The sequence below is a fragment of the Saccopteryx leptura genome, chromosome 5 (genome assembly GCF_036850995.1).
Source record: "Saccopteryx leptura isolate mSacLep1 chromosome 5, mSacLep1_pri_phased_curated, whole genome shotgun sequence".
NCBI lineage: Eukaryota > Metazoa > Chordata > Mammalia > Chiroptera > Emballonuridae > Saccopteryx > Saccopteryx leptura.
In genome coordinates this window covers 170,812,931-170,826,754 of record NC_089507.1, presented here as the reverse complement: position 1 = coordinate 170,826,754, position 13,824 = coordinate 170,812,931, and the positions used below count along the sequence as shown (strand labels likewise).

Here is a 13,824-nt window from a genome sequence, read left to right as displayed (position 1 = left end):
TGAGGAACGGAGGAGAACACTGTGGACAGACTTCTCATCTACCTTCGCACCCTGATCATTTCTGACCCAGAGTAAGGACCAAGGGGCAGGTCCAGGGAGATGTCCTCTCTAAGTGTCTCTGTTGAGTATTTACAGAGAATGGGCATGAAGCCCTTCCAAATGGAACCAATGAGGTTCTTGTAACAGTAAACTAACAAAAGCAATTGTAGTGTTCTTTCCCTCAACCATGAAGCTTTTGTTATGGAGACTCCTAGCCTACTGTTCATTAACCAGAAGTTGATGCAGAGTGAAGTTATTCCCACGGGGGATAATTCGAGAGAAAGAGAGGACTGGGAATAGGAAAGGCAGATAAAGCAGAAGGCAGAGCCAGAATTCAGGTTCTGAGAAGAGAGAAGTGCAAACTGGAAACGTGAGCCTTGGAACAGCACACCGGCTTTTCTGTGATTCGAAGACGCTGGGACAGAGGGGAGATGTCATGTACTCTGGCTGGAGGATGACACAAGCCAAAAATATGTATGTGTGTATATACACACAGGGTGGGCAAAAGTGAGTTAATAATAAATAATACACTGATAAATACAAGAATAAACTTTCTCGTACTCACAGCTGTAAACCTGCTTTTGCCCACTCGTGTGTATTATATATAATCTTTAGATACAGGCATATTATATATGATATATATATATATAAACAATCCTCTGTGCTAGAAAAGGGGTTGAGGAAACACTTATCCATCTGGTTTAGATATTGAGAGATAGATATTTATTTGTAAGTATCTAAGTTACTCTCTAGGGATCAAAGCAGAAGTCATAAAATTAGAAAAACATTGAACATTTTGATAAGAGAAGAGTCACAGAAAACCCAGCAGCCCAAAACAACCCTAACAAAGTGAAAGGAATTTAAGTATTTCTGAGAAGTTTCTGGGTAGAGATGATAAACTTCTTGTTCAATGTTGCAGATATTTAAGACGTGCCAAAGGTGATGTGACATTGTTTAGTGTGCTATTTCAATCAGCTTAAAGCTGTTTGTTCAGGACTGTTCCTCAGCTCAGGGGAGGCTGTTCTACCCTTACTTTGGTTTTACATTTCCCACTCCTGCCAAGATCCGGCAGGGGACGTGAGAGGGCCAACACGTCCCCATGGGGCAGGCCTGATGTATGCTGGTTTCCTGTCAATTCAGACTTTATTCTCTGTCAGTAGATATGTAGCTCAGTATCTACATAGTATAGATACTAGTAGTATGCCAAGGTTTAGGAAATTTTAGGGAGAAAGATTTAAAACTGAGATACTAGTTTTTACTGAGAATTCACGAAAAATTTTAACGATAAACTTTGTCATGTCTCCTTGAATATCATCAGCCTTTATGATAAAGCAAAGTGATGTTTTTTTCAGTAACTTTCAGTCACTTTTGAGAGCAAGCCACAAAAATACCCAGACAGATCTGTCCACATTAAAAAAACAAACTTCCTCAGTAACTGCTTTAGATTCAATAATTTATTCTTTCCCTCCCTGTCCTGCCAACACAACTTGAACTTGAGAAACAAGGACTGCAGTTGCTCCAGCGCCCTCTCCTGCGGTCTGGGGCACGAAGTGGTGTCCAGGTCAGCATCACTTACGCCAGCGCAGCAGCTCTTTGGATAAACAAGAGAGAAATGTAAGGACCCAGGAGGCCACTTGGATTGAATTATCTCTTGCCTCTACAGACCCTGCTGTTGAGAAACAGAATGTCTTAGGCAACAGTGAGGAGTTTCAGCTTCACATTCTTCAGGACAGAGGTGAAAATAACCTCAGGTGTGAAGGAACAATCCCTCTCAGACAGGTAAAGGCTGAGAATGAGCACTCTTGCCCCGGTGAGGTTTTCGGCACCTCCGTTTACGCGGGGATGGTCAGAAAGGAATTCCTCTTTCTCACTGGTGCCCAGGTGTGTTAGACCAGCCCTACCCATAGCTACCCTACCAGTCACCACACACAGGGGTAGCTTCAGTCCCGTTTCTGCTGCGTGGCCTGCTCCTCTACTTACTGGCACTGAATTAGTCAAGATATCCAATTAAAGTCCAATCTGGTATTCTAGACGTTTGTGAATTCTACTGGCCATTAGTGTTAATGGTTAGTTTGTACTTTTATACCAAAAGTTTTCACCTGAAACTTGGGGCTATTTATTTTTGTTGTGGAAAAAATACTGGGCTCTTTTAATATCTTTCTATATGTCTTTTTAAACTTTAAACTATAGGGATATATTTTTATAAAACAATATGCTAAAAAATTAGCAAAAATCATCTTGAACTAAAGGCGAAATGCAATCCAGGCATTTTCCTCCTGATAAGATCTAGTACAAGCTGAAACCTGTAACTAGAAAGGTGATTGTTTTTAAATGTTAAAAGTTGTTGACTGGCAGCTGTAATCTGTTTCTCCTTCTCTCTTTTGGGGTAGAAAACTGGTTTCAATCCTAAAAAGTTCTTAAAGTTGGACCTGGCCAGTTGGCTCAGCAGTAGAGCGTCAGCCTGGCATGTGGAAGTCCCAGGTTTGATTCCCGGCCAGGGCACACAGGAGAAGTGCCCATCTGCTTCTCTACCCTTCCCCCTCTCCTTCTTCTCTGTCTCTCTCTTCCTCTCCCACAGCCAAGGCTCCATCGGAGCAAAGTTGGCCGGGGCGCTGAGGATGGCTGCATAAACTCTGTCTCAAGCGCTAGAATGGCTCCAGTTGCAACAGAGCAACAGCCCTGATGGACAGAGCATTGCCTCCTAGTGGGCATGCCGGGTGGATCCGGTCAGGCGCATGTGGGAATCTGTCTGCCTCCCCACTTCTCACTTCAGAAAAATACAAAAAAAAAAAAGTTCTTGAAGTCAACTAGGAGAAGAGCCCAAATCTTCTAGAAGGCAAACAGATCTCTAGTGACAGCCCTAAATGGAGCACAAGAGCAATTATGTAAGTTCTAGTCAAGTCTCACGAAGGTCACTATCATCAAAACCTCTCAATAAAAAGAACCCAGGAACCCAGGCACCAGCCTGCTCACTAACACAGGTCAGACAGTGCCAAACTGTAGTGCTATAAAAAGCAGTTGGGGCACTGGCTGGTTGGCTCAGTGGTAGAGCGTCGGCCTGGCGTGCAGGAGTCCCAGGTTCGATTCCTGGCCAGAGCACACAGGAGAGGCGCCCATCTGCTTCTCCACCCCTCCCCCTCTCCTTCCTCTCTGTCTCGCTCTTCCCCTCCCGCAGCCAAGGCTCCATTGCAGCAAAGTTGGTCCGGGCGCTGAGGATGGCTCTGTGGCCTCTGCCTCAGGTGTTAGAGTGGCTCTGGTTGCAACAGAGCAACGCCCCAGATGGGCAGAGCATCGCCCCCTGGTGGGCATGCCGGGTGGATCCCGGTTGGGCGCATATGGGAGTCTGTCTGATTGCCTCCCCGTTTCCAATTTCAGAAAAATACAAAAAAAAAAAAAAAAAAAGTAGTTCAGAGGTCCCTGTAATGGGAGGTGACCTGTAGTCGAGGCTAAAAATACAGAAAGGCTTACTCAGATGCCTAAAACTCCAGCTACCACCGAGAATGAAGCACCCCGTGAAGAGCATGGTGATGCCGCCGACCCCGCTCTTGACGTTGCTGCTGCACTTGAGCCAGCCTGTTGAGAGTGAGTTTCTGTGAGCTGGGACCAAGTCTTACCCGCCAGGTCTCCCAGTCAGCCTGGGCCATGGGGCTGTAATACAAATCATCTACATACCACTATGGATCATTTAAATAGCTAAAAAGGCCAAAGTCTAGAAGAATTTAATTTTAAGAAATTTAAATTAGTTGCTCTTGTTTTGGGGACTTTGGTTAAAATTTTTAGTGGGGAGGAGACAAATAAGACTTATTAGGTAACCTGAGGTGGAGTCTTCCTGGCTTTGGGATGATCAGTGTGGGCAGGGGTGAGAGGGGCATGAGGGCAGAGGCGAGGAAGGTATTAAAAACTGAAAGCTGTTCAAAAAATGGCAGCTGCTTATTAACTTTGATGCTTTCAATTATGTTGGACTCCAGAGTGAAGCCAAAGAGCAGGAGGACAGCACATTTGTCTCTTCTTTAGCCCTGCTCTAAGTCATGGCCAAAGTAGGAAACTTCTCCAAATGCCCAGAACCAGTGACAGAGCTAACCAGTGAGGACGCAGACTCACCTTTCTGCACAGCTCCCAAGAGCCTCAACAGAGAGGTGCTGGAGGCGGCACGCCTGGCTGGGGGTTCCAAACTCCACAGAGCAGCCCAACTTCTTTCCCAGAAAGGAACTACGGTTCCAAAGAGAAGTCACAGTGATAGTTCATCTAAATTCATTCTCTTCCCCAACACTCAGTACCCCAAATTCCTAGGGCAAGGCCTCAGAAAAGCATATTCTAGCGTTACATGGGCTGCAGCTACTCTAAGTGCTGAAAGTCAAGGCAGTCCACTGCAGGTCAAAGACGGGCTCTTCAAAATGCAGAGAGCCCTGGAGACCAGGACATGGATACATTAGATCTAATGACTATTTTGCTCAGGTGATCTTTGTGGAATGCGCTTCATGAAATGAATTGCTCTTCTTTCCTCTCATCTGCTAAAACATCTTAGCGGAAAGGACGGCTTTCTATATTAACTACAGCTTTTTTTCACAGTATCTACCATCAACATGTCTGTTCTGGTACCCCATCACTGTTGCTGGCCAGCAAACATTTTTTATTTATGTTCAATATGTGGCTAAGTAAAGGAGAACCAGAAAGGAGGGTTTATGCTATGTATTTACATTTTTCCTGTACCTGGTTTTCTGTTTAATGATAGACCTGAATCTCTTCTATTGCTGGTTCTCTGGTCTTGGTTTGGTTCATCAGGATAAAAAATAAATTCAGCAAGTATTTATGACAGATTTAGCAGGTGTGGTAAAAGTTGCAATGGATGCAAAAATACTATCCAAATAGTTGTCATTATATTAAGTAACAATGAAAAGAGCTATGCTGGCTCCCAAGAAATTACACAGGAGATAATTCTCTTGGAAGGTGAAGATTAGACTCTCAAGACAACAAAGATGACATGACAATCCATTCGTCTTGGAAGAAATGTGAAGGAAAAGATGGGGCAAAGCAACTGCACAACTTTCTCAGCAGTGCTGGGAACTGGGGGGCTCTGACTGTTCTGCAACCAGCTGAGCCTATTTACTTTCTACAGGCAGTCAAATTTATGTGCATGATATCAGTTCAGGCCGAGCTGGGACACGAGCCCAGGAGAGATCAGCTGAGAACTCAGTCCTGGTAGCAGTTTTTCAGTGTCCTCTTGCTGCCCAGCTACTCTGGGTTATAAACTCCAGCCCTTTGGGCCTGGGGCTGCTGACACCTACTGCCAGGCCTTTGCCATTTCATCTCCCAGACACTGTCTTTTACTTGCCAATGTCCATGTTCTTACATTTAAACCCAACATATATAGTTAACCCTCCAGGGACACCAGCCCTACTCTCAATACAGCTGTTGAAACCCCTCAAATACTTCCAGACCTCTAGCATTACCTATCACCACTGGGGAGCCCCAGGCCTATGGCTGACTTGCTTCTTAAGTCTCCAGCTGTTGATTACTCACATGCTCCTTTATCTACAATGCCCTCTTTTATGGACTCCTCTGGCCTGCCAAATTCCTGCGCAGGTTCTGTTCCTGACTATTCTGAGCCCTTCCCTACATGTGCCCCATTGCAAACATCTCACATGGCTACCCGATTGATGGAAATGCTGTGAAGATTAGAGAGCCACTATTCAGCTGTCTCTTGGCCTTTAAAAACCCAGGACCCTATCAGGTTTTCTTGCTGTCCCTTCTGGTATCCCATTGTCCAGGGTTTGCTTTTGGTAGTTATGAGAACGGTTTTTGTTTTTGTTTTGAACCACCCTCCCCTCCCCCATCACTTGTTTGAAACTATTCCCCTGAGGGACTCTCGCGCTATCTCCTACATCAGCAGTTCTCTCAATTGGCTGCTCTTCAACACTTGGGAAATGTCTGAAAACATGCTTTCTAGACCTTAACTGCAGAAGGCTGGGGGAATGATGCCTCAGAATCTTTAAGCACCCTGAATTCCGCAGAGGCTCAGCCAGGTGTTCCCAGTTGAACATCTCAAGTCTGCAGGAACTCTCAAAGCATCCATTCGGGCACTGGAGACCAGTTCCTATCGCTGAAGACTGTCAGACACTTGTCCTTATTGAGTCTCCTGAGATTTAAATCTTGAATTTACAAAATCTTTCTTCAAGGCCAGGAACACAAACGTAGTTAAGTCCATGAAAATCCTTCCCGAACTTTAAAAGATGGCTCCTGGTACCAGGCTGCATTCTGCAAGCCAAATTCTTACTAACTAAAGCTCTGTGGCACCCTCAGCACTACCACCTGACGTTAGGTTCTCCTTGCTTAGGCCACCAAAATATACCACATTTCCCCATGTATAAGGCACCCCTTTTCCTGAAAACTCTGGGGTCTAAAAACTGGGTGTGCCTTATACAGTGGTTGTAGTTTTTTTACTTGCATTTTCTGCTTTTTCGTGCTTGTTTTTGCGCTCATTGTTGAAGACAGTGATTTGTCATCAGACACAGATGAGGACAAGCTAATGGATGGGAGTTTTGACAGTGATGAGGAGTTGTATGAATTTTATGATGAATAAAACGAGTTCAATAATTTTATGTAATACATTTTTTCTAAATTTTGGGCCCCAAATTAAGGTGCATCTTATACATGGGGAAATACGTTTATCCATTTCAGTCAGTCACAAGAGCTTCTGATTTCTACCTTGTTTCATCAAAATGGCAAGATGGTCTCATGCCTCTCAAGGCCCTGGGTACTTTATCTGGTGGAATCACTCTCCCTAAACTGGCTCAGTTGAGGACTAGCTGCAGCCACAGATTTCTCTGGGTAGGAAAGCCTGTCTGACATCACCTTGAGGCCCAGTGTCCAACAGAAGAAATGCTGCCCAGAAAAGCTTGGCCAAGACCAGCAGGCAATGTTAGATGGCAACCATCAAATGAAGCCTGATGTTGGGCAAGTTATTTATTCTCTCTGAAACTCAGTTTCCTTGTCTATAAAAGGGGTTAAGACCAGTCTCCTAGGATTGGTAGACATGCAGGCATCATAGCTGACCATATAGTCAACTTAATTGTGCGCTTGCTGGCCCTGCCTGTGTCAAAGAAATGAGTTGGTTTTCTGAGATAGAGGCCTATAAAGGGCTTGCCTGAGCAAAGGTAAATTATAGTCCCTGCTCTTCTGCAAAGATTTCCATGAAAATTCAATTTTAATTTGTAGTTACTGGACGTGGTCATTGCCTGGTGAAATGACAAAGATGAGGAGCCACACTACCTTTTGATCCTCGTAGATTTGGCCTCACTGAAGTCCTTGGCCAACTGAGGAATCAGGTCTTGACATGGCTGAGATCCTAGGTTCTCATTCAGTGGAAGCATCCTAGTCTGAACATTCATTGTTGAACTAAATTCTAGTTTTTCAGCTTATAGAACTAGAGGCCCTGGGATGGCCACACATTGTCTGATAGAAATTAAACTAATCACTTATTATAGACCGTAACCAATAAGAACAAAAGTTTCTGCCCTGGCCGGTTGGCTCAGCGGTAGAGCGTCGGCCTAGCGTGCGGAGGACCCGGGTTCGATTCCCGGCCAGGGCACACAGGAGAAGCGCCCATTTGCTTCTCCACCCCTCCGCCGCACTTTCCTCTCTGTCTCTCTCTTCCCCTCCCGCAGCCAAGGCTCCATTGGAGCAAAGATGGCCCGGGCGCTGGGGATGGCTCTGTGGCCTCTGCCTCAGGCGCTAGAGTGGCTCTGGTCGCAATATGGCGACGCCCAGGATGGGCAGAGCATCGCCCCCTGGTGGGCAGAGCGTCGCCCCATGGTGGGCGTGCCGGGTGGATCCCGGTCGGGCGCATGCGGGAGTCTGTCTGACTGTCTCTCCCCGTTTCCAGCTTCAGAAAAATGAAAAAAAAAAAAAAAAAAAAGAACAAAAGTTTCTAAGCACAACTGTGGAAGAACATTTTTCCTTTTATCATTTATTAATATATTTTAGAGAAACAGAGAGGGGGGTACAAATGGAGAGAGCAAGGGAAGTATTTATTTGTTGTTCCACTTAGTTATGCATTCATTGGTTGCTTCCCATATGTACCCCAACCAGGGATCGAACCTGCAACCTTGGTGTTTCAGGATGACACTAATCAATTGAGTAACTGGCCAGGGCTATTGTGGAGGAACTTATTGTTGAAAGGTTGTATTTCTTCTGCATATTCAATTTCACAAGTGTTGTGATCTGATAACGTTATTGTACCTCTTACCTTACTATTACTGTATTCTTGGGACCCATTAAAGTGAGTGACAACTAATAACATATCAACCATGACAGTGACCAGTAAGTGGCCACATAGTAGCCTGAGGCCGTTTAAAGACCATAGATGTAGCCTGAGGCAGTGGATAGAGTGCCGTGGAGGACCCAGGTTTGAAGAGGTTGCAGGCTTAAGCATGGCTCATCTGGTTTGAGTAAGGCTCACCAGCTTGAGCCCAAGGTCGCTGGCTTGAGCAAGGGGTCCCTCGGTCTGCTGTAGCCCCCTGGTCAAGGCACATATGAGAAAGCAATCAATGAACAATTAAGGTGCCACAATGAAAAACTGATAATTGATGCTTCTCATCTCTCTCCCTTCCTGTCTGTCCCAACCCCCCCCCCCCCCAAAGCCAAAAAACAAAACAAAGCAAAAAAAAACCCAACCACGGATGTACAAGCCAGAGGGATCTGGATTTGAAGCCTGACTGCCACTTCCAATATGGTATGGGCAAGTCCCTTTCACTATCTGAGGCTCAGTTTCCTCACCTATGAAAGAAGGCAGGTCAGTGATGTCACTGCAGAGTTGTTATGAGGGTGAAGTGAGACAATAATGCAATGTCCCCAACCCAGGACAATGACTGAAAGTCATCACCTGACAATTGGCAGTTTTCTCCTTTTATATTCTAAAATGAAAAGGAGATGTACCAAGGACACTCCTTAGTGCTATAAAAGATAGTACTGAACCCTGGCTGGGTAGCTAAGTTGTTCAGAGCATCACCCCAATATAGCAAGGATGCAGATTCGATCCCCGGTCAGGGCACATACAAAAATCAACCAATGAATGCGTGAATAACTGGAACAACAAATAGATGTTTCTCTCTCTTTCTTCCTCTAAAATCAATAAATTATAAAACAAATTTTAAAATACAAACATGATAATACATAAAATAAAGTCCTACATGCTAGAGAAATTTGCTATGGGCTGTATATTTACGCTACTAAAAAATCAGAACACAGAAATATAACAAACACCTGTTTCTGGTTATGGCATGCTTTCTACAGCATGGCTTAATGGAAAAGATTAAACTAGGCCTCAGGAGACTGGGTCCTATTTGCAACTCTACCATTTACTGGCAGCATGACCTTGGACAAGTTACTTAGCTTCTCTGTGCCTGTTTCACCATCTGCAAAACATAAAAATCTGCCCACCTCTCAGAACTGGTGCGCCTCCCTGAACAGTTTGAATCTCATTCTATCCCCAAATCCTAAAACAGTGTCTGCTTGTACTTCTTTGCTATTCTAAGCCAGCCAGACGCTGGCTTTGACCTTAAACCTGGAACCCACTTTGTGTACAACAGGTCCTGATTGAAATCCGAACACCGATTATTCTACTGAGGGGAGCCCTGAAGTCTTTCTGCTCTTCTTTAGTCTGTTCAGCTGACTACCTACCCAATCTCTTCTACTGGCCTTGCCTCTTCCTAGTGTAGAAATTCAACTGGTATCAATATCAGCCTGGCCTGACCCAACCTTCAATTACGGGTGGAAGGGAAGGGAGAGTGATAAACCACTGTTAGCCCTGGAACTAGAACCAAAATGTCAGACTGTAAGTCTAGGGCACCTAAATGCCCAGGTATACATAAGTTAAATGAGTGCAACTACTAGTATCTTTAATCTTATTAATTCAAAAGGCACAAAGTAGTTGTATGCGCTGGATGGCCCTTGAAAATGAGCCTGTTTACCTTGTGACAGACCTTCCCCCTGAGGACTGATGAGTTGAGGCTTCTGGGCCAATGATTTCCAATACTGACGCTTCCCTGGCAACACCCCCAGTCCAAGATAACCAGGATAGAGCTCTGGAAACCACTCCAGCCCCAAGGAGCTAGAAAGGGTTTTCCTGTTGGTAACATCCACCTGACTAGTGAAGAGGCTTTTAGAGGTATAATGCTGGGTTGAATGCAAAGACCCCAGGCACACAGGGGGTGGGGCTTGGGGCCCACTGCCAGATCTGGGCTCCAGAGCTTGCTCCTCACTCTCCATCAGTGCCTTTACATCAGTGACTCGATTATGATTGCAGGCTTCTGCTTTCTCTTCTTGAAGAAATTTTATAGCCAGAGAGGCAAGATTTTGATTATGTGACTGTGATACCAAAAGAAATGCCCTGCAAGTTGCCTCCCTTGGTGTGAACAAATTTAAATTGGGACCTTCACCTTGAGATTTCTTCTCCGTGACTGACTCAACCATACTGAAGTTCTTCCCAGAGTCATCGCTCATGGAAGAGCACTCCTGTATTTCTGTCACAGAGACACTCTTCCCTGCATGTCCTTTGCTCCCATGTGCCTCTATTCCAAGGTTAAATCCTTTCCCTGGGCTCTCCTTGACTTGGATTTTACCTAATGGGCTAACTTTGAAACCTAGAACTTGTGATTCTGTGTTCTTTTCCTGATTCTCAGAGTCTCTAACATTGGTATAGGTTTCTGAGAGGTGGTCCCTGGCCTTGGAACCTCTCTTATCACCTGGACATGATGTTCTTACTCTTTTATCCCCATAATTGAGATCCATGGTAGAACTATGATAATCACCAATAGGCATATCTAGAAATTTTACTAGAAGCTTCTGTCTTGAGGAATCAATTCTGTCCAAGTTTAAATTAGTGGAAGTGGTTTTTATATCATTAGGTAAGGCTGAAGAGTCTTTTCTATCTTGTTTTGACAAAGAAGATTCCATTGGGCCTAAGGGTAAAGATGCTTTAGTTTCTGAAGGATTCCTTCTACTTTCTCCAGATTTAGGCAAACCTCTGGCAAGTTCTCTTTTAGGAGTAGTGTTCTTTGATGCACAAAACTCAGCCTTAGTTTCTCCATTGAAAGTAATCTTTGGTTCAGGACTTTTTAACATTTTGAGGGAGAACTGAATTTGATTTCTGATGTCTTTACTTGCCTTTGTACTACTTGCTCTTTCCAAACCCATAGCTGGTAGTGGAAAGGACTCAACAGTCTGTTCTGGTTTGTCCCTTACCAACTTAGTATTCCTTTTCTCACTCTTTGTCCCCAACTCTCTCTCTTTGGCTTTAATTAAGTCTTTGATGGGACTCTTCATTTTCTTAGCACGTGGAAGTATAGCCTGCTTGGACTGACAAACATGTTGATCAGCAGGTATAGCTGGTTGTATCATCTTACAGTGTGGCAGGTGGGATTTTAATCGTTTAAATGGCTTCTTACAATAAGGACACACTTCCATCTGGGTGGAATATCACTCTCTTATTCCTGAAAAGGGTAAATATGAGATTATGAGGAGCACATAATTTGTAAATACTAACATTTTACACTTTTAAAATTCATTTGTAATAACCTAGGTTAAAGATAATTTTTAAAAGTTTGGTTTTGGAAAAAAAGAAAAACTTTAAAAGTTTGTTTTGATCCACTTTTTCTCACAGAGGTAGAAAATAGAAGACATAGTTTGATTTTTAAATAAGTACCCCAGGCTCAAATACAAAACTTATGTTTTGTATTTTACATTAGGAAGTCTTCTAGGAATCAATCGTTACAAAAGACAATAAAATCCACACCCCTGACTAGTAGGTAAGGAAGACCAAAACACATTTAATGAATTAATGATTAGTAGAAGGAAAAGATGTCCAAATGCCAGTCAGAATAAAAGGTTTGCTATTTAAGGTTGTGGTAAGTCAAAAGATATCACACAAGTATTAAAAATTGTTAACAACCCTTAAATATATCATTCAAGGAAATAATGGTGAGGAATAAAAAATTCAGGCCAGGATCTGAAGATGGTTGACTATGGCAGTGGCTTCTAAAGCAATACATGTGGAAGAGTCACTGGGAGTAAAAAGAAAATATTAGAACTTCATCATCAAACCATGAGAAATGAAGCTATACTAATGTTTAACATACTAGTAAGTTCCAGAGGACCTACTATTCTGTAAGGTCATGTCTATTCTGTACCAAACTGTATTCTCAAAACCTACTACTGAGCCTGACATATGATACTCAGTGAATTCTTCTTCCTCTGCATATAAACACACAAGTATTACTATACAGTACTGTAAGTCTTACTAGCTTCTGACCATTAAAGAGGTAAAAAAAAGTGAGGCTCTGAAAGCATTTACAAAATAAATAGATATAGCCCTGGCCGGCTGCCTCAGTGGATAGAGCCTCGGCCCTGTGTGCAGACATCCCAGGTTCAATTCCCGGTGAGGGCACACATGAGAAGGGACCATCTGCTTCTCTCCCCCTTTCACAAACAGGGGCAGGATTGGTTCCAGTGTCAGTTCCAGATGGGGGTTGCCAGGTGCATCCTGGCTGGTGGGGGTGGGGGGGCAAACATGCGGGTATCTATCTCCCCTCCTCTCACTTAAAATAAGTAGACAGACAGACAGTGAGATAGTAGAATCTTGGCCATATCATTTTTCAAAGCAACCAACCCACCTACCCTACAGAAAGTCAGGCAAAACAAAACTGTTTTCTGTCAACAAACTTGCGGTAATTACTCTTACCTTGGAGCTCTGCCTTTGACAGTACAATTACAGTTATGGGCTGTTTATTTACAAAACCCACGCAACTGAGGCCCGTCCGTGGGCCCTTAGGCTAGTAACTCTGAGACCTCTGTTCGGCTGCCTGCCTCTGCAGTACCCCACCCGAGCACTTAATCTCACCGGAAGAATCTCTTCACCTTCACACGGTAACACCTCATCGAGGATGCCTACCTGCTTTCCTGCTTTCGTCCCCGAGCTTCCCTACAAGGATGCTAATTTTGCGGTTGTTTCTTCTGGATCTCCATACTTCCCGATTACCGGTCCCGAGTCTGGCAAAATGAAATGAGATTTTCCTGTCAGCATGTGCAAGACACAATCAGAGAGATAAGTCAACAGTACTGAACCGACCACAAATAACGGGGGTTATCAGCAGGGCAGTACCCCCCGCGGTGTTCCGGGAAGCAGAGAGTTAATTAAGACTTCACCAGCCTCGCGGGCACAGGGATGATTTTAAAGTTACGCTAATCCTCGCGCTTACCTCCAGCGCTCTCCTGCCCGCTCCCTTACTATTCAGAAAATTGTCTTGCAGCTTGCAGCGGAGTGGGCCGAAGTCGCAAGGCAACTCGACGGTCCGAGGCTGGCCTCCGCGTAGCCCTCTCTCGAGGTCACGGAGCCGCTGGGACGCCGGAGAGGACTCCTTCTGCGGTTACGGGAAGCCCCCTACCTGGCCCGCCACCCGATCGACTACCCTCTCGGTTCAGGACAGTCGACCCTAAAACCTAGGTCCGGGGCCGTAGGAGAAAAAGCGCCGCCGCTAGAGACTCCCTCAGATCAACATCCTCACCTCGCAAGACGTTAAAGGCCAGGAAGCCCCCGCGAAAAGCCCCCAAAGGCATCCCACGAGCGGCTTTCCAACTCCGGGTCTCCCGACCCCCGGCAGGACGTCTACATGAATGCCTAATGCTTCTCAGATATTTTTTAAATTATTACTTCACAAGGACTTAACTCAAATATTTATATCGTATTATTATGATAGAATTTAACTTTATTTAAATATAGCTAGATTTTCA

At 44.5% G+C, this 13,824-nt stretch overlaps 1 protein-coding gene across 7 annotated transcripts; it reads right to left on the bottom strand.

The window, feature by feature from the left end:
* Nucleotides 1-1,477: 1,477 nt before the first annotated feature.
* On the bottom strand, nucleotides 1,478-13,820 carry MTNAP1 (mitochondrial nucleoid associated protein 1). 7 transcript variants are annotated; one of them, XM_066386779.1, is made up of 6 exons: nucleotides 13,599-13,820; nucleotides 12,935-13,083; nucleotides 10,476-11,528; nucleotides 4,141-4,248; nucleotides 3,508-3,612; nucleotides 1,478-1,630 (listed from the first exon to the last, which is right to left on the bottom strand). In XM_066386779.1, the coding sequence occupies exons 3-6, from the start codon at nucleotides 11,500-11,502 to the stop codon at nucleotides 1,608-1,610; spliced, it is 1,263 nt and encodes a 420-aa protein (XP_066242876.1). In that variant the 5' UTR covers nucleotides 11,503-11,528; nucleotides 12,935-13,083; nucleotides 13,599-13,820; the 3' UTR covers nucleotides 1,478-1,607. The 7 variants fall into 7 exon arrangements, with proteins under 7 accessions (XP_066242876.1, XP_066242872.1, XP_066242873.1 ...); XM_066386775.1 differs by having other exon boundaries at nucleotides 10,008-11,528; nucleotides 12,952-13,083; XM_066386776.1 differs by having other exon boundaries at nucleotides 10,008-11,528; nucleotides 12,986-13,083.
* Between the last annotated feature and the right edge of the window lie 4 nt (nucleotides 13,821-13,824).

Excerpts from the sequence above, each read along its gene's own strand:
- MTNAP1 (XM_066386775.1), bottom strand. The coding sequence starts at position 11,502 with ATGGAAGTGTGTCCTTATTGTAAGAAGCCATTTAAACGATTAAAATCC. Across the intron at positions 4,249-10,007 it reads GGGGGAAGGTCTGTCACAAG|TTCCTTTCTGGGAAAGAAGT; the intron begins GTAAACAGGCTC and ends TTGGAACCGTAG. Across the intron at positions 1,631-3,507 it reads CTGGAGTTTTAGGCATCTGA|AGCTGCTGCGCTGGCGTAAG; the intron begins GTAAGCCTTTCT and ends GTTTATCCAAAG.